Below are 19,546 nucleotides of genomic sequence, written 5' to 3'. Positions count from 1 at the left end.
GCCGCAGTAGTCGTGAGTTCCGAGATCGTTTGCTTTGCAACACGCAGTACAGCAACTGTTGACAGGCACCTGAGATTCGACAACGGCCATTGTGGAGGTGCTGAGAAAGTATTTGAGAGTTTTGTGTAAGTCACTTGGCCCGTGTGGGGAGGACGGTGTTACTCAAGTTGAGATGGAGTGCTTTTTGCTTCAAAGGCCTGAAGGAGAACCGATCAACGGTTCCAGAAGCTTTATACTCTGTCCATCCTCAAGGGTCTGAGCCAGCAATGCCACGATGGTCTTATCCGTGGACCCGAAAGTGAGGCTGATGCTATTTCAATTCGAGTCGAGGTGGTCCTCGTATGTGGGAGGGACCGGAGATATGTGCAGGGGGGCTTTACTGCCTTCTTTCTACGGATGGATTGAAACATGAAACAGTCCCACCCCCCACGTACCTAGCGCGTCATCATGCACAGCTTTATACTACCTTCACCACGGCGAGAATGAGAGCAACCCTTCAACTGCCAGCCATAGAGGTCATCGTCATCATGCATGTGATGCGACTGTTAGTCCAGTCTCCTGGAATTTGGCGCCACGCCAGTTGGGACTTGAATCCTGGTTCCCAGTAGATGGCAGCTGTCATCTGGTAACCGACCCTTTTGGAGAGGCCACAAGTGAGTGAGTGGGCTGGTATCTTCCTTCACTCTGCTTGCCCAATATCTTGCATTTCCTATATGTCTTGGGCCTCGGAGGCTCCCCCATTGTAAATTACCTGGCCTCGCAAAGGCGATGATGAGGCTTATTTTCGAGGTTATTGGGTGATAGTAACCAATTGTCACACACTATCCCATGATGCTTAACGCTGTCCCTACAATGACAGGATACCACTCTCGGGCCTCGCTCGGGTCTTACCATGCATGCAGTGGTGCCCGAAACTAGATACGAGCAAGTTGTTTGTCGCCATTCGGCACAACATGTAAATACATAATCTAATAAGTATTTTACTTAATCTAGCTCATGCACATGCATCATATCCATCTGTCTCGCAGCACGCCGAATTTACTTCACACGCGCTAGCCCGCTTCTCTGTCAGACCAGATCCATGTTCCTGTGTCGATCTCTGCTGTGATTTGAGGACCCTTAATTCGATTATGACAAGTCATGCACAGGCAGAATTCACTTATCGGTCTTTGACACCACTGCCAAAGATCTCGTCGATTCGCGTCCGTCGCTCCCACACAATGGCATTGTCCTCCCTCCGTTTGAAGTAGAGTATGCGGTGCTGCGGGATAAATTCCTCATCAGTCTGCTCCGTCTTCCAATGTTCCACTGCCCTCTCACGCGCTCCCAGGAAGCGGTCCTCGTAGCCGATGATGTAGTCGCCTGAATCGAAGTTGGGGTCCCAGCGAAGCCGGTTGAGCACATCTGCAGCTGTGCGAAACTTGCCCAACCCTGGTGTCTTGCCCACAACCGCAGCTCGGGATCTAGGCCCTGTGCTCTTATGCCCTTTTGAATCCACCTCAGCATCGTCGAAATCTTCCTCTTCTTCAAGCTCTTCATCGGATCCGTCATCGTCTGTCTCGCCCCCATATTCTCCCCATAGACTCTGATCGATTTCCAATGAGCCAAGATCATGAGCCCTCGCGACAGTTGCACTCATCCAACAGAACTGGGAGTCATAGTACTTCTCGTCTCGGCGAATCCTTACTTCAAATTCTTGTAGCACTGTCTGCATGACCATACCCACCTCCTTGGCATCTTTTTTGTTTGAGTCATCGTCCCATGCAAGGCCAATGAGGTAACAACCATGATACTCAGCGCCAGATGTCTCTGCTCCAGCAGATACATCCAAGAAACGAGATGGCCATATGCGTGCGAGCAGGTGCTTCAGTTTCCTGTGTATATCTAGACAATGTCAACATGATACGTCTTGCCAAACGAGAGAAACGTCCCCTACCAACTAGTAGCATAACGCAACGCGACTCAAGCCAGCCGATGAAGCGACCACTCTTTTCCTGCGACGGGCCCCAGTAATGCGCATCAATCTTGATGTATGTTTTGAATGCATGCAAAAATTCCGTAGATGCTGGGGCTTGAATTGATCCTAGAGCTGTCTCGGGCTCAATACCCAGTAGCTTACTCCAGGTACAGTCATCATCTGACAGCAACTTTTTGGCACGACCAAATTCAGAAGAAATGGTAGCCACTGTTGGGATAGACGCGACAGGAGCAGTGTTGAGCGCTGGGGCATGCCAACCGATCAGGCAGAGGGGTTCTCGGAATGTTCGTTTATATCTCAATTCTTTGTGAAAGAACGAATCAAAGACCATCGCGTTCTTCCAGTCGAACTCCGAGTAATGATGAAAGAATGTGACGACAATATCGGCTGGGGTTACAGTTTCATTCTCGTAAGCCAGTGCTTTACAGACAGGAACAAGGAGGACGCTTATGTGAATACCACCAAGGAATCCAAACTTTGCCGAATAAATACCTCGCGCCTGGGCCCAAGATTTGATGAACAAGTGCGCCATTCGATACTGTACCATATCTGGAAGTGAGCGGCGAAGGTAGAACAGATCGCGGACAGGCTTAAGCTTAGCAAGTGCCTGGAAGGACAAGGCAAACGCTGGGTCGCTGGCTGGGCGCTTCATAACTTCAGGCCATCTATATCCGCGAATTAGCAGTTTCCATTTTGAATATAGACATCAGCCAATACTACCTTTCGGCTATCGATGTAGCTGCACAATACTGGAGATCGACTTTGATGCCATTGATATCTAACTCCAGCATGTTACCTGAATTGGCCTTGACTCGTCGCAAGATTCTGACGCCCAAGGTCGTTGCTCGCTTCAACCTTTGAACAGCCAATGCAAAGAATGTCTTTGAGCTGAATGGGCCAATGCACAGGCAGTCGATATCAGAAGAACTTGTCCAGACGCCGAGGCCATAAGAGCCAACTGGGACCACAATAAATGCAGGCCCACATCGGGATTCATTCTCTGAGATCGAGGACGTAGCATCTGTAAGAACCATTTCAAGGGTCTTAATCGCTTCACCCCGGTCGGTCCTCTCCCGCTCATTAGGCAAGCATCCATGTCCTTCCAAGAAGTCCTCCAAGCTCTCGCTATTAGCCAAGCCAGGAGGATGTTGTCGAAGTGCAATTTTCATCTCAGGGACACAACATCGAGACATATCAGAGGGCGACGACTTTACCAGAAGGCATCTTATGCCCCAGTGATCACTGGCGTATGTGGGACCACTCTTCTCTGGTGAATCGAAGGCTGTCTGACCAAAAGTATTGAAACCACGCGGGTTATAGTGGCCATTTGCCCTGACCAGGATCTTGTCATATCTCTGCGGTCTGTTATTCAGCCCATTTCCAACGAGATCAGACGCCAGTGTGTTTGTCAGTGGGTCGAAAGTAGCCCCTTGTTCTCCCTGGAAGGAGTCTAAGACGTTCCTCTTCTCGTTGGCTATGTCTGAAGATTCGCCTGACTCCAGTCTCGTTGCCAGCCAAGTATCTAAGAAGCCAGAATTCGAGATAGCCCGGTCGATATCTCGCAACTGACGAACAGTTTGGGCAGAAATATCATTCTTTTTCTTGGCAGCATCTATGGTGTAAGTTGAAGTCGCAAGATTGAAGTCCCCAGCAATGATGCATGGATGTTGACGAAAGGTAGCAGACAGATAATCGAGCATCTTCTGGACTTCTTTCTTTTTGGTGGCGACGGCGCCGTCAGTGAGTCCTTGGCTCAGATGACACGCCACAAGGATCCAAGGTTTGAATTTTCCATCGTCAGCATCTCTTGTACCGATGCCGGGAAACCGGGCCACGGTACAGCCTTTGTGCTTCCTATGGAATGGTAGATAGTGCCATTCAAACTCAAATCTACTCAAGATGACAGTATTGAGGAGGCTAGGTAGTGGCCCAATACCGGGATGACCTGGAGGCCCATGAGTGACGAAAGGATAGTGACTACGTATATCTTTGTTGGCGAGGAGGTCAGGAAGAAAATGGTCTGTGACTTCTTGGAGAACAACAATATCGGCGGCAGCATGAGCTGAGAGCAGATTTTCCACCAGAACTGGATGCCGATATGATTGAGGAGGCCACTCAAACTCTGCCAAAACATTATAAGAAGCAACAACCAATTGTTCAAGGATGACCTCGTTTGTATCCGGAGATGTGTTTGTCGACTCAGCCGTTTCCCAGACCCCTGAAGACTGGATTGAGTGATAGCATGGCTGGAAGGCAATAGTAGACAATCTGTCTAGATGATCATTGAAACTTTGAGGTGGTGTCATCCGACGGAAGATTCCCAATCCAAGATCTAGAGTCCCCCAAAGCCTCATAGGCCGTGGTCCGCTTCCGCCTTGCGCAAGTGCGCCATCGCGGATAAGAATAGCAATTTCTTTCACTTCCCATTCTATCGGTGCCAAGAGGCGGGCCTTTTCGAGGAGGAAATGATGAGGGGCAGCTGAGGCGTCTTCACTCTGACCGATGGTCATATGAGGAACGAAGCGTTCATTTCGAGCTCTATGTGAACGGCCAAGAGCATTGCAGATTATATCCCTGATCTTTGAGAGCTCGGTTGTAGTAGATTCTGAGTCTGAACCCAGAAAGACAGTGTTGCGGCTTTTATGTTTGAAACAGTCAGCGACATTGAGCGCAAGATGAGCCCGATCTTGTATCACAAGCCCTTCGAGTGCTTGAGCTGCATTCCCCAACACTTCAGGCTCGACAAATGGGTAGATAAGATTGATGTGGGGAGGCCACGCAGAATATGCCTTATCATAAAGACTTCTCAGGCGATCCACTGATGGCCAAAGTCCACGAGGAGGGATAACACATAGGGCAGTCTCGTGCGAGTCGAACCCATACAGTGATGTTTGTTCTGTCTTTTCCATAACTTTTATGAGATTCTCCTCCAGATTCCGGGTATATATGAGCTGAATGATGTTATGTGAACTAGAAGCGCTATGCCTCAAAGAAGATAGGCTGGGTTTGAAGTGTAGTGGGGGGGCCCTGCTAACGTTGCAGGGGTAAGAAAAGGTAGAGGGGATCGGCGGAGGGGTTGTCGTCTCGCGTATTGTTGTATCAATGAAGTTACTAACAAAAAGAAGGCTTGCCTTACTTCTTTAATGCTTCATCTTCACTTCACAAGGCTGACAGGTGATACAGAGATATATGGCCACTGACTCATAGATTTCAGGCGTCAACTTCAAACTGACCCGTGGGGGAGCAAGCCTGCGGTGTGACTCACTGTGAGCTATACATGATTATGAAGAATATCGATCTTGTCAACTGAAGACATGTTCAGCTGGCGAAGGTAGGGAGGGAAAAAATCTCGGATGATAAAAAGATTTAGGTAACTAATTTAGTCCAAGTTTAAGATACCTTTTGCTGGATTTATTTTGACATCCTATATCAAGGTTCGACGTTTTCTTGCTCCCCTCGGACTGGCTATAGACCTTCCCCGGGTTGATACTAAGTAAAAGGCACTGTATCATCAGGATTGCATTTGTCCTTAGGCACTTATGAGTCAATTATTAATACCATATTTTAAAATACTACAACATCAATAAGGGCCAATGCTGCAGTCCTTGGAACAGTCAGCCGTTCGCTTGACGAACAGCTCATCAAGATTCCGCAATAGCACATTATCCCATGTTCTCCGGCCCCCAATCAATAATTCCTGTTTCATGCCCCTTACCTTCCATTAGAGCTTCAAGCTTGTCTTCGACTGTGACCCAACCGTGACGCTTCTGTGAGATAGCGTACTTGATTGGATCCCTCCACTCTCTCCACCAAGTTTCCTCACTCTGAACAATGCACCTTCTGTCAGGCTCCCCGTTCTTCGCTGTAGCAAATGGCCAGACGGCTTTGACCACTTCGTATTTGTGCTTGCCAGAGAACAGGCTGGTCACACTTGTGAAGAACTGATTGACTTTGTCCGGGTTCTGTATCACGACACGACTATGGGTAACCACGAAGCTGACATCAACTACGCCGCGGTAGTTGAGTGCTGCCACGAGGCTGCGGAACTGTCCTTCAAGCCATGCCGTATCGAGGTTTGTGACCACTCGTTCAAGCGTAAAGACTTTGACAGAAGCAGGATCCTGAATGAAATGGCGGCACCATTCGTCCAACCCAGCATCGCCGACTTCGGGTAGGACATCAGGTTTGAGACCTCCACGATAAGCTAGCTCCCCATCGCCAACACATCGAATATAGTCTAAACGCTGGTTATCATCATCTGGGACTAGCAGGCTCAGAAGGTTAAGTTTGATGTCAAAATCGACTTTGCGCCCCCGACTACCACGAATGTGAATCTGGGGCTTGGGAGGCACCGAGGCTTGTGTGCGGATGAGAGCGATAAGCGCCTCAGGCTTGGCCGATAGATATTCCGCACGCGATGAGAGAGTCTTATAGTCGTTGGAGAGTTTGAAGAGAGGGGGAGAGTAAAGACGGTAATCAACCCGCGGTAATCCAGGAAAGCGTGCTGGGCCTTTATGGGCTGCTGTGGCTTGTGAGGCCGGGGCGGAACCAGCGCTTGATGGGACAGAAGGTCCAGAATAAGGCGGTAGTGTTACATGATGCTCTGGAGTCTCACCGGTCAAGACTGTGACAGGTGACGATGGCTCAGGCTCGGTGACTGCTGCGGACTTTTCCATGTGTAGTATGTAGGAAGACAAGAAGATTAAGGATAAGAGATATTGGTCAGTAGGCTATAAAATAAATGCAATGCCCTTCAGGTAAGTGAAGATGTATGGAATATTTTGATCAACTTTGGACAGTAAATATGAAAATAACAATATTCTTATACAATATTTGAGAATAATCAAAGAAAAGTTACCCCGTATTACTTTGGAAGTTTTACCTAAACTTATGGTTCTTACCTTCCTTACCTGCCTAAAATACTAATTATCTATCGGGGCACCGAGCGCCACCTCTCAGCCTTGCCCCACTAGGTACTTACCTAGGTCGTCAATCTGGAACCTGGCCAGAGCCTGAGTCTTGTTGTGAACACATAGCTCCATCCCTACTAACCTAGCTTTGGTTGCTATCTCAGCGTCCAGCATCTGCATTTCTTCTACAAGGCAAGCCAACTGCCATACTCGCTTTTTACCTTCAATTCCTATAATAACTTCTTCAAGTTCCGCCCCGCGCCTGCTACTTAGCCAACCCCAACCATGGATTACGAGACGCTCAAGGAGCAATGGAGCGAGGTCGAGGACCGCGATGGTGTCCGTCTGAGCTGGAATGTGTTTCCCAGCTCCCGTATGGTATGTTTACAGCTTCATAACACTCCATCTTGAGCTCACGCTATACAGGAAGCCTCTAGACTCGTCGTGCCCATCGGCGCTCTCTATACCCCGTTAAAGGAGAAGCCCGATACTCCTCTACTCCATTTCGAGCCCGTCACATGCAAGCAGCCCTGTCGCTCTGTATTGAACCCGTTCTGGTACGATGCCCTTTGAAAACGATTGTTCTAGTTTCATGAGCTGACCTGATACTGAAGTCAAGTCGATGTTCGTGCCAGAGTTTGGATCTGTCCTTTCTGCCTTTCGAGAAATCAGCTTCCACCTCACTACAAGGACATAACTGCAAACGCTATCCCCCCCGAACTTCACCCTGCGAATACCACGATAGAATATCGCCTCTCACGACCTGCTCCCGCGCCCCCGATCTTTCTCTATGTCGTCGATATGTGCCAGGAGGCTGACAGCCTCGCCTCTTTGAAAGAATCGCTTGTGATGAGTTTGAGTCTGCTTCCCGAGAACGCTCTTGTTGGTCTCATCACTTATGGCACAATGGTATGCCATTCATTTTTCTCACCATCCAGATGTTATACCACTAATACTTATACAGGCTCATGTCCACGAGATCGGCTACGAGGAATGCGCCAAGTCCTATGTTTTCCGAGGTAGCAAAGAATATGCTGCGAAGCAAGTCCAGGAGATGCTTGGTCTATCATCCTCCGGCGTACGACCCGGCATGCAACCTCAGCCTGGTCGCCCATTCCCTGCCGGCCCGGCATCTCGCTTCCTCCTCCCTGTCCAGCAGGCCGAGTTCCAGCTGACCAAGGCTCTCGAATCCCTTCAAAAGGACCCATGGCCAGTTGCGAATGACAGGCGTAACCTTCGATGCACCGGAGTTGCCCTCAGCGTTGCCGTCGGTCTTTTGGAGTCATGTTTCCAGAATGCAGGTGGGCGCATCATGCTATTTGCTGGAGGCCCCGCTACTGAAGGCCCTGGCATGGTCGTGGGGCCCGAGTTGAGAGAGCCTATCCGATCCCACCATGATATTGATCGGGACAACGTTAAGTATTACAAAAAGGCTCTGAAGGTGCGTCATTCGGTACTTGCAGTCTTTTGAGCTCATTCTAATCGTCTCATTATAGTTTTACGAGAACTTGGCCAAACGAACGGCACACAATGGTCACATTATTGACATTTTTGCTGGTTGTCTGGATCAGGTCGGTCTCCTCGAAATGAAGGGCCTATGTAATTCAACCGGTGGTCATATGATTCTGACTGATAGTTTCACTTCTTCCATGTTCAAACAATCATTTGTACGAATCTTTGAGAAGGATGGCGATGATAATCTACTCATGGGTTTCAACGCAGTGTTGGAAGTTCTGACCACAAAGGAACTCAAGGTCACAGGTCTCATTGGACACGCAGTCTCTCTCAACAAGAAGTCGATCTCTGTGGGCGAGACTGAATGTGGAATTGGCAACACATGTTCTTGGAAGATGTGCGGCATCGACCCCAAATCGAGCTACGGTATCTACTTCGAGATTGCCGGCCAAGGTCCTGCCACACATCAACAAGCACCGCAGAAGGGCATGATGCAGTTCCTGACGTACTATCAGCACTCGTCGGGTCAGTTCCACCTCCGCGTCACGACTGTCGCCCGCAACCTTAGTAGCCCTGCTGGGGACCCAGCAATCGCGCAGTCCTTCGACCAAGAGGCCGCCGCTGTCCTCATGTCACGAATTGCTGTGTTCAAGGCCGAGGTTGATGATGGCCCTGATGTCCTACGCTGGGTTGACAGAATGTTGATTCGCCTCTGCTCCAGATTCGCGGACTACAGGAAAGATGATCCTTCATCCTTCCGACTGGAGAAGAACTTTACGTTATACCCTCAATTCATGTTCCATCTCAGACGAAGCCAGTTCCTGCAGGTTTTCAACAACTCTCCAGACGAAACAGCCTTCTACCGCCACGTACTCAACCATGAAGATGTTAGTAACTCACTCGTGATGATTCAGCCAACCCTGGACTCCTACACCTTCGACCAGGATGGCGGCCAGCCAGTTCTTTTGGACTCGGCCTCTATCCAACCAACTCACATTCTGCTTCTCGATACTTTCTTCCACATTCTCATCTTCCACGGTGAAACAATTGCAGAGTGGAGAAAGGCTGGTTACCAAGATCAAGAAGGTTATGAGAACTTCGCTGGTTTGTTGGAACAACCCAAGGAGGATGCTCGCGTAAGTTCACCCTCGACCACTCTCAATCTGTCACTAACCTGTCTAGGATCTCATCACTGACCGCTTTCCTCTTCCTCGATTCATTGTTTGCGATGCTGGCGGTTCTCAGGCTCGATTCCTCCTGTCCAAGCTTAACCCATCTACTACACACACCACTGGTCCATATGGTGGTGTAGGAGCCACCACTGCTCAGACAATTTTCACAGACGACGTATCTCTACAGACCTTCATGGACCACTTGATGAAGTAAGTTTGAGCCCAGTAGGTAGCACATACTGAGGTGAGCTAACAAACTTTCTAGGCTTGCTGTGAGCGGTACCAATTGAGGTGGCCAACGAACGGCTGTATCGCACACCGACTGCCATCTCAAGAAGTCAATGGAAATTCAAGTCTTACGATGGGGTGTAGATAGTGACCACGCAGTTCTCATAAGCCCATAATATTAGTTAAGATGCATTACAATTAATCAAAATCCGAGGCCAGCCCTTCGTCGATCTATAATCTTGAGTACCTCGCTGCGTTGTGACGCTTTAGTTCACCTCCACTGTTTGGGAAGATGATAGCACGTGATGCTTGCTGACTCGGCAGCTTAGGGCAATGTGGGGCCCACATCCTGCATTTTTAGTTTCGATATTTCGCGACAACCTCAAGTTTTCTTTTCGATCAACCTGCCTGTTCCATACTTCCGGCACGCAAACCTCGAGCCTCTGCCGACTTTCACGACACAAAAATGCGTTCGTCTCACTCCCGAACATCAGGCACGATCATTCTGCTTACACGATGAACAGCTCCCAAGTTCGATCCCAATGAGGTCAAGGTGATGTAGGTTGTCATTCGCAGAATTTGGACACCATGAAATTGACATTTTGCAGCCACCTCCGCGCCACTGGTGGTGAGGTCGGTGCCTCCTCTGCCCTTGCTCCAAAGATCGGTCCTCTGGGTCTCTCCCCCAAGAAGGTCGGAGAAGACATTGCCAAGGCCACTGGCGACTGGGTATGGTGTTCGATCCCATTGCATATTGAAGTACACTAACAATTGTCCTTAGAAAGGCTTGCGCGTGACTGTCAAGCTCACCATCCAGAACCGTCAGGCCGCCGTGTCGGTTGTGCCCACTGCTTCTTCCTTGATCATCAAGGCTCTCAAGGAGCCTCCTCGTGATCGCAAGAAGGAGAAGAACATCAAGCACAACAAGTCTGTCAGCCTTGACGAGATCATCGAGATCGCCCGCACCATGCGATACAAGTCTTTCGCCAAGGAGCTCTCTGGTACTGTCAAGGAGATTCTCGGAACCGCCTACAGTGTTGGCTGCCAGGTCGACGGCAAGCCTCCCCAGGCTATCATCGAGGCCATTGACAGCGGAGACATCGATAGTAAGTCTTGGTGCCCCTCCTTGAGATACCATTATGCTAATATGCGAATAGTCCCTGAGGAGTAAATGTTTCTCGCGCCCTATTCAAAAATCCCACCAGTATGAGAAACAAAAAATAGACTCAATGATCGATGGCCATGACAAATTATTTCCGTCCAGTCCCTGTGATATGCTTCGAAATTATGAACCCTTGACTCACTCTGAAATCTACCATCCTGCCCCGTGGTTTATTTCTATTTTTGTGCAAGGGAGAGAACCTAGGCCCAATACTCACCGCGACATACTAGCGATAAAGCTCTTGTGGATGTAGCGGTCCATCATCATGGCCACATGACACAGAATCTCCAATACAGAGTTACCGGACTTCCAATTAAAATTCCCTTCCATTTATTTCGAGAACATCTCCCTGCCACTCTATTGGACTGCACAAGCTCTTACTCGCGGTGTCTCCTCGAATAGGTAAGGTAGAAATGGGCATTGAGAAAGATAGCATCTATCTAAGCTAACCGGGAAGAATTTGAATCAAGTCGTACTTGTGGTAGCTGTAAGCATTTTCATGGCATAACCTGCGTGACATTGTTTCCACCATTGAGAGTGCCAGTTCTCCATGAAGTTTACCAAGGTTTCAATCATAAATCAGTTGAAGCAGCACACCTTCAGTCTGATCTACTTGCTTACGAGACTACATCAAGTTATGTGGAATCTTCAGGGTTGTGAGAAGGGTACAGTTGAGTTGAGTTGAATGGATAAAATGCCGAGACTCTATCCACATGCGGCAAGTACACCAGCGAGGTGGTACGATGGGCGATATCCTCAATAGTCTCGTCGCATCTGAGGGTATTCATAGAATATCACTCGCATCCACGGGCACGGGTGGGATCAGAGGCCCCATTTCCAACGCCTCATGCTGGCATGGATGATTGATGGATCCAATGACTATCAGGACATGCTGCAGCAACCTCATAGCGCAGGGCCCCTGTATGTGCGTTGCATACCTTAGGTACATTGCATGCAGCTCAACAAGGACGGGAGCAATACTGGCTTGGTATGTACTCAATGATTCAATTTGCAAATACTTGCCTTGGTCCATACTTTCTTCCCGCTCTGCGCCGAGTTGTTTATCTGCGTCAAATGGTAAATTGACGCAATCTTTATCTGGGGTTCGAGTTGTTGGTTGGGGAAGTGGGCATTGTAGGTAAGCATGAGTGTGGATGGATGGAAGGGAAATGGTCTGTCCGCGCTTATGGTACAAGCCGGGCTGAGAGGGCCTCAGGGAGCAAGAAAACTTGGGTTCTCTATTCTAAGTGATAAAAATATTCAGGTAGCTTTAGTGTATTTTTAGGTCTCCTTAAGATTGGTTATTTTTGTCATTTGAGATATATCTCCCAGATTTCTTTCCTCCCCTTCCATCCATGCATGCCTTGAGTGGCATCACAGGCAAAGTGGTGTCCAAGTTTGAGGTGAGGTGCCTTTGTGACTCCGTCTCTCCCGCCCCAATGTGGGACGCCCTGTCCCCCCCGCTGTCACAGGTTCTCCACTAACCACGGGCCTTGCTCCATTGAGCCTGGCGCTAACTGCCTGGCGAGCAACGTGCCCGTAACCTCACTTACCTAACCTGCCTAGTAGTACCACTACCGATACAGCTCTCTCTTGTCAGCTGCTTGTTCTGCTTGTATTGACCTGAAAGCCTCCTTTAGCATTTACTTGACCAATATCTAGGGATCTGGGGCTGTCATTATACTCTGATTCCCTACCACTGCAATCGGAACCTCCTTTGTGAGACGATGAACGCGATAGTGATTTCTCGTGCGACTTGATATTCGGTCCCTCTGCGATAGAATCGATAGACACTACTTAACAGAGTCGCCTAGAAACGCCTGGCCCTCCCTCTTTCCCTCACTCTTACTCACCAACACAAAGACCATTCTGCTGGTTTCAAGACAGCGCAAAGCTCTCTCGCAACAGCTTGAAGTTTCTGGTTCTTTGGTGTGTCGTTGACGCTACACTCGCCTTTCTCACTCGCCCAGATGCTTGTCAGCAATCAACTCGACACTTCAATACCAAGCGCAGCCGCCAGCCATGCCCTTTAACCAACAGGCCATGACCTACAGATTTCAATCGGTGTCTTTTGTCCTGCGTTTTCAGTCAGTTTTGTTTCCTCGCCAAAATACCCCGTTGTCATGTTACCTCTCCTTCAAATGTCCCCTCACGCGGTGACGCCGCCGCAGTCGAATCTCGATACCCTCTCAACGTTCCCAAATAACGACGACGCCATTTTTAACGACCATCACCCTCGCAATGTCCCGGCGCCATATCAGCAGTCATTCGCGATTCGCACCTCTCGACCTCACCGGCACACTATCCCGTATGGCTCAGCTCTTTATCCCCCACGCCAAGAGCATCATTTACGACGAAAGACACCAAACGGTACTGTCGATGCCGGATATGACGGCTCGCCGTCGTTGTTCTCCCATGGCCCCCCGCCTTCAAAACATTTAGTTCTACCTCGATCAGCGACGGCTACGGCATTTCCCCTGACGGGCCCTTCTATACGCCAATCTCATTACAATGGGAGCATCGACTACCGCCGTCCCTCTTCGGTCGGCAATACTGGCCTCAGCGATGACCTGCAAGCCCGTCCCGGATCTTCCACTTGGGCTTATGGAGGCGATACGGCATTGCATCGTGGTGCACTTCCTACTAATCATTATGGCCTTCATCAAGCCGAAGGCCAGTACATTCCTCAAGGCCAGCCTGAAGCGCCGGGGGTATTCCCTAATCTTTACCAACCAATAATACGAGCTCACGAGTACAATGTCAGGGCATTTTGCCCACCCCCCATAGTCATGAACGAATCGCTGCCTTTCGGTCAACCAGGCATGCATACGCCATGGAATTATCATGGTCGACCTGACCTTGTCTCAGCAAGGCACATTCAGCCGCAGGACTTGCGCTCTTTCCAGCAGCATTGTGGTTCTGACTTCGCGCGTCGTTCTTCCTTTGCTTCAGGCTTTGACTCGGAAACTCAGCATCATCCTGGATTCGATTCGGGCATGCAAACACAATCATATCTTCGGCCACCTCATATGAGCAGCCAGCAGGGTTTCAGAGAGAAAGTATTATTACAGGCGCACAGGGTCTACGTTGATCTGCTGGCATACGCACAAACTATCCGGAAACCGCAGGGCTCCAAAGGAGCAGTAGGCCACAACACGTCCCCTAGGCTTCTCGTTTACCCTAAACCTCCGAAACCTTCCTTGAGAATATCTGAGGCCGCATTTGGACAAGATCCTACATTATTCAACAACTCCTCTGAGAATGATTCGTATCAAGACTTCCAGTCAAGGGGACATGTGGTACCCTACTTTCAGGGGCCGTATAACAGTTATTCTTCCACGGGTAATTCAACACTTTTCGCGGCAGCAAAGTCTATTTTAGATATGCTCAGCAGTCTTTGCGAACAGAGTACCTGGAGCTGGATCGACGGGATAATGCTAGGGGGGTGTTTGCACTATGGTCTAGATCAATATCAAGAGGCGTTGGAATGGTTCTCGAGAATTACCGCCCTTGACTCGAGGTAAAACTCTTCTCCCACGTGAACTGTCAAGTGGCTGTTCATTGTTCTGACTCTTTTGCAGTCATGTCGAGGCAATTACGAATAAAGCGGCCACTCTTTACTGTCTCGGCCGCCAAGACGAGGCCGAGAAACACTGGATCAGAGCTGTGGAAGTGCAGCCTAGGTACTTAGAAGCTGTTGAACATCTTGTTGGACTTCTTTACAAAAAGCGCAGCAAAGAAGCCGTCGAGATCATCGACCACGTTCAACGCGCTCTAAGGGTATTGCCGGTATGTAACCCATTAGAAATGATTGGCAGCAGCCAGCATGCTATTTACTATAGGCCTTGGCAGGGTGCATAGCGCCTGTATTGTGGGAATACTGACATGAGATAGGCACAGAATCAGCAAGCCGGACCTCACGACCAACTAGTGAAACCTCCTGGTTTTGCATCCAGTGGCTATGCTGTTCATGGGAAAGAGAATGGGCGTGTCCTGGCTCTCATACATGCGAAGGGAACCATGCTATACAGTCTCAAAGATGTGAACAGAGCATCAGAGGCTTTTGAAGAGGCTGTGTTGATCAGCGTAGGTCGCCAAATGACTAGTATACAGGATCTTGTTCGTCGAATCCAGACTGCCTTATCTCCAACAGAAACTCCAGTCTCGCATAGGAACGCTAGACACGGTACTCGGCCCTTATTACTCCCTCCTGAAAGGGCTCGTCATACTGCACAGCTCGTCTTTGGCGGCACCGGTTCTCTACCGGGACTGCAGCATGTAGCTGAAGGCTCAACCAAGCGAGCTGCTGTGCAGACCACAAGCAATTCGCTGTTATCTTTGGCTAAGATATTCCAAGATTCTTTGTCAAGTGGGCAAGGAACCCCGAACATTCTACGACGCCCTTCTGGGGTTGAAGATATCTTGGCCCTATACTATCTATCACTTTCACTTCAGGAAAGCCCTTCCACGGCTAACAATGTTGGCATCCTCCTCGCCGGTGTTCAACAGATAGCATCAAATCCCCCGACTCCGAATGTTGATGTGCCTGCCCATTCGAGCATTCCCGGTATAGTACCAGGCAGCGGTCTGGCTTTGGCTTTGGCGTACTATCACTATGGCCTACGCCTGGATCCCAAGCATGTCCATTTACACACCAACTTGGGAAGTCTGCTCAAGGACATTGGACAATTGGATCTTGCGATACAAATGTATGAACAGGCCGTGGCGTGCGATGGGACTTTTGATATCGCCTTGACAAACCTCGCCAATGCTGTCAAGGACAGGGGACGCATCAACGATGCAATAACGTATTACAAACGCGCTGTAAGCTCTAACCCCGACTTTGCTGAAGCCGTATGTGGTCTTTCTACAGCTCTCAACTCTGTTTGTGACTGGAGAGGTCGCGGCGGGGTTATTTTGAAATCCGGGAAATACGATCGATGGCACGTGGATGACAAGGGTCTGCTCATTGATGCCCGTTCTTTCGGCCGTGACAGCGGCCTTGTCAAGCGTGTCGTACGGATTATCAATCGCCAGTTGAGTGACGCATCACATTGGGGTCAGGGGGTTCTCGATGAGAAGAAAATCGCCTCGTTTACGCGGCAGATTAAGGACCTGGGCCTGGTCACATCGTTCGACCCAGAGCAAGCTCTCAGGGGATGGAGCAACAAACCATGGGAGGGCTCACGCGTCATACGTTTGATAGAGCGTGCAGCTCGTGCAACGCAATGGAAATGGTATCGGGATCAGCACGTCTCTGGCAGCCAAACACAGACCCAGTACACTCGGCTTCGATTACCCAGCGGGCTTAGCGTTCCTTCAGCACCAACCGTCCTACCCTTTCATACCTTCACATGCCCCCTATCAGCAAAGGACATTCGAGTAATTTCTCAGCGTAATGGCATTCGAATATCTTGTTCAACACTACGGTTGCCATGGCTCCCTTCCACAGTCTATCCCCCACCGCCTCCCCCTAACCCACACCTTAATATAGGATACGTATCCTCGGACTTTAACAATCACCCCTTGGCTCACCTGTAAGATCTCCCGTCTTTTGAATGTGTTTCCGAGTCTCTAATTGCGTACGGGTCGGAATTTAGGATGCAATCAGTATTTGGATTCCACAATCCAAATCGGGCAAGCGCTATTTGCTATGCTACAACCGCAAGCGACCGATCTGTCCACCGACAGCAGATCGAAAGGGAGGCTCCTGTTTTTCGTGATGTCAGCAGTTGGCCCGCAGATAAACTGGTAGAGCAAATCATCAAGGACGAGATTCATATACTTGTCAACCTCAACGGCTATACGAGAGGGGCACGCAACGAAATTTTTGCTGCACGACCCGCCCCAGTCCAGATGTCCTTCATGGGCTTTGCCGGTACCCTGGGTGCTGAGTGGTGCGATTATATCCTGGCCGATAGCACAGCCATTCCGCCGGAGACCCTACGGCCCTGGCGTGGAAACTTCGATATCGCCGATGTTTTTAAGGACGATACGGAGGGCGAGGAGGAAGACTGGATGTACTCGGAAAATATCATCTATTGCCGAGATACTTTCTTCTGTTGCGATCACGCTCAGTCATGCGATGCAAGTGAACGGTCGGTTACTTGGGAACAAGAGCAGAGGCGTCGCTGGAAGATGCGAAAAGAGCTTTTTCCTGCTTTGAGTGATGACACTATCATCATGGGCAATTTCAACCAGTTATACAAGGTACGTCCGTCACTCATCCAGCTCTTTACCGGAGTTTCACTGACTGATCTCGAACAGATCGAGCCTACAACCTTTAGAGTATGGCTTAGAATTCTGGCACAGGTGCCAAAGGCAGTGATATGGCTACTTCGATTTCCGGAACTCGGGGAAGCTAATCTACGGCGAACTGCTAGTGCTTGGGCTGGCGAAGAAGTGGCCAGTCGTCTGATCTTCACAGATGTAGCGCCAAAGAGTCAGCATATCTCGAGGGCTCGTGTGTGTGACCTGTTTCTCGACACCCCTGAGTGCAACGCCCATACAACAGCGGCAGATGTTCTCTGGTCAAGCACACCCCTGCTCACGCTTCCTCGATACCCATACAAGATGTGCTCTCGTATGGCCGCATCAATCTTGAAGGGCGCTCTACCTAAATCAAACGAAGGCCGAGAGGCTGCAGCAGAGCTGATCGCCGCGAGTGAAGAAGAGTACGAGCAACGCGCAGTTGAACTCGCCAGCGGCCTCAGCTACACCATGTGCGCGGACGGCTATGGTCAGGGTGATGGCCGCTTGGCAGATGTACGCAAGTTGTTATGGGAAAGCAAATGGCACTGCGGGCTCTTCGACACGAAGCGTTGGGTGAATGACGTTGAGACAGCCTATGAGCAAGCGTGGCAACGATGGGTTGCTGGCGAAGGCGGCGACATTTATCTATGAATAGGTGATGAGCGAGGCAGCTCATGGTGTTGCGGGTATTGGACGGAAAGGTACCTATATATATACATACTCGAGGATCTGACAAAAGTCGGGGGTATTGAATGTGTAAATGATGTGTGTGGGTAAGCCGGAACATGCTATTGAGGTATGTCTCAGGACGGCGTTGTGGTGTTTTTCTTGCTATTTCGACGTCGCAGACGGGTAGTTCTCTCTCATTCGCAGCAAATGGGGCTCGAGTTTCTGACATATCCTCTCGAAGTGCCAGTTCGTCGAGTCGATGCATTACAGTGTCATGACAGACAGGTCGACAATTACACTAATCCAATATATATTGTAGAATCGCAAGAACCACAGGGAGAATGGCACTTGATATCTTGTCATCGCTGCTCACCGCGCTCCGATAAGCAGAACCCTCACGATGACATTGCTGTGTTCTGTTCAAGAAGCAGCAGCTAACTAACGTCAAAGGGAGGTGTCTATCCGTCTAGGGTAGGTAGGCAAATGCTGGAGGTACATTGCGTGGTGTAGGGTGGGTGGGTTGACATGCGTCACAAATAAGGGATGGGATGGATGGACGGCGCTTGAAAAAGTTGCAATGGCTCCGGATGCGGCTGGTTCTGGAGCAGATCATCCGCAAGAGGTAAATGATGTGACCATATCCCCAGCTGAGGTCAGGGTAAGCAGCAGGGATCTGGACAACAAGACAGGGGAAAGGAAAGGTTTCATTGGGCGATGTAGACGTCAACTGAGAAGCCAGCTGAGCCGAGCTGAAAAGCCGTTGTCTGTTTCGCTTGGCATGATCCAAGAAGGGTTTGGACACTGAAGGGAGGCCTGACGCCACAACGTTTTTCGTTTTTAGTGGCCGGTGTCGAATGGAGCCTTTGGATTAGGGGCTCCATCAACGTCCGGGGCGGGGGAATGACTGAGGTGACTATTGCCAATATCGTCGTCTGCCCATCGGAGCCTCCCTCATCCGGTCAAGAGGTAGGTCATTCATGGAATATTTATAAAGTACGGAGTAGCATTCACCAAAGGGGCAGCTCCTGTTGCTTTGCCAGCCAAACCATACAGCACAGCACAGCACAGCACATAATACGGATCAGATGCTGTAATTCCAGTACTAAGATAGATAGATGGATGCCAAAGGAGGGAGGCTGCAGAGTGCAACAGCTCATTGTGGATTCAATAATGACAGCCGTGATGTAACCATACCTTGATTGATTGACATGAAGATCCATCCTTTCACGTCTAGTACATACATACGTGTGTATGTAGAGCCCAAGCTGGCGGACCCCGATGGGCCTATCTGCCTCTGCCTCTGCCCGCAAGAACAGTAATTATGTACAGAGTACCAGTACTATATGAACGCAGTCCAGGAGCTCTCAGTAAGTCAAGACATGTTGTGACTCGAGTATCTCTCCTGTGCGTATGGGATGACCATGACCATGTGCTGTCTGTGAGTGATCCAACGCATGGTCTGATCTGATCTCGGCACGCGCCTTGGCCCTGGATAATCTTTTCATTCAGATTTAGACGAGCCCGCTTGCCCGCCCGTTTTTGTTTCGTTTCGTTTCGTTTCCAATGGGAGAATGGTTGGTGCAAACTGCAGCGTTGCTATGACCCCATCGTCGTTTACGCAACCCCTGCTCGTCCAGACCTGGGCGGGTTAGCATTCTCCGCACCTGATTAAACGTGGACGAACGGCCTGTAACGCAGTTAGCACCTAGGGAGAAGTTAA

At 49.7% G+C, this 19,546-nt stretch overlaps 4 protein-coding genes; 3 read left to right on the top strand and 1 right to left on the bottom strand.

Moving 5' to 3' along the window:
- Nucleotides 1–1,159: 1,159 nt before the first annotated feature.
- Nucleotides 1,160–6,654, bottom strand: FFUJ_12235 (related to poly(A) polymerase; the record flags this gene model as incomplete). XM_023581816.1 has 4 exons in its annotated part: nt 1,160–1,884; nt 1,937–2,643; nt 2,699–4,796; nt 5,694–6,654. 4 exons carry the CDS (start codon nt 6,652–6,654, stop codon nt 1,160–1,162), a joined length of 4,491 nt encoding a protein of 1,496 aa, XP_023434451.1.
- A 1,035-nt stretch (nt 6,655–7,689) lies between these two features.
- Nucleotides 7,690–9,805, top strand: FFUJ_12234 (putative protein SEC23-like protein; the record flags this gene model as incomplete). XM_023581815.1 has 5 exons in its annotated part: nt 7,690–7,797; nt 7,853–8,329; nt 8,385–9,479; nt 9,526–9,725; nt 9,781–9,805. 5 exons carry the CDS (start codon nt 7,690–7,692, stop codon nt 9,803–9,805), a joined length of 1,905 nt encoding a protein of 634 aa, XP_023434450.1.
- Nucleotides 9,806–10,209: 404 nt separating this feature from the next.
- Nucleotides 10,210–10,914, top strand: FFUJ_12233 (probable ribosomal protein L12; the record flags this gene model as incomplete). XM_023581814.1 has 5 exons in its annotated part: nt 10,210–10,213; nt 10,268–10,301; nt 10,352–10,472; nt 10,525–10,849; nt 10,901–10,914. The coding sequence occupies 5 exons, from the start codon at nt 10,210–10,212 to the stop codon at nt 10,912–10,914; spliced, it is 498 nt and encodes a 165-aa protein (XP_023435203.1).
- A 2,132-nt stretch (nt 10,915–13,046) lies between these two features.
- FFUJ_12232 (related to UDP-N-acetylglucosamine-peptide N-acetylglucosaminyltransferase) lies at nt 13,047–17,808 on the top strand (the record flags this gene model as incomplete). XM_023581813.1 has 5 exons in its annotated part: nt 13,047–14,425; nt 14,487–14,694; nt 14,800–16,442; nt 16,506–17,115; nt 17,173–17,808. 5 exons carry the CDS (start codon nt 13,047–13,049, stop codon nt 17,806–17,808), a joined length of 4,476 nt encoding a protein of 1,491 aa, XP_023434449.1.
- Between the last annotated feature and the right edge of the window lie 1,738 nt (nt 17,809–19,546).

This window comes from Fusarium fujikuroi, chromosome FFUJ_chr08, assembly GCF_900079805.1.
Source record: "Fusarium fujikuroi IMI 58289 draft genome, chromosome FFUJ_chr08".
In the NCBI taxonomy this organism is placed as follows: domain Eukaryota; kingdom Fungi; phylum Ascomycota; class Sordariomycetes; order Hypocreales; family Nectriaceae; genus Fusarium; species Fusarium fujikuroi.
This window is presented reverse-complemented; position numbering and strand designations above follow the sequence as displayed.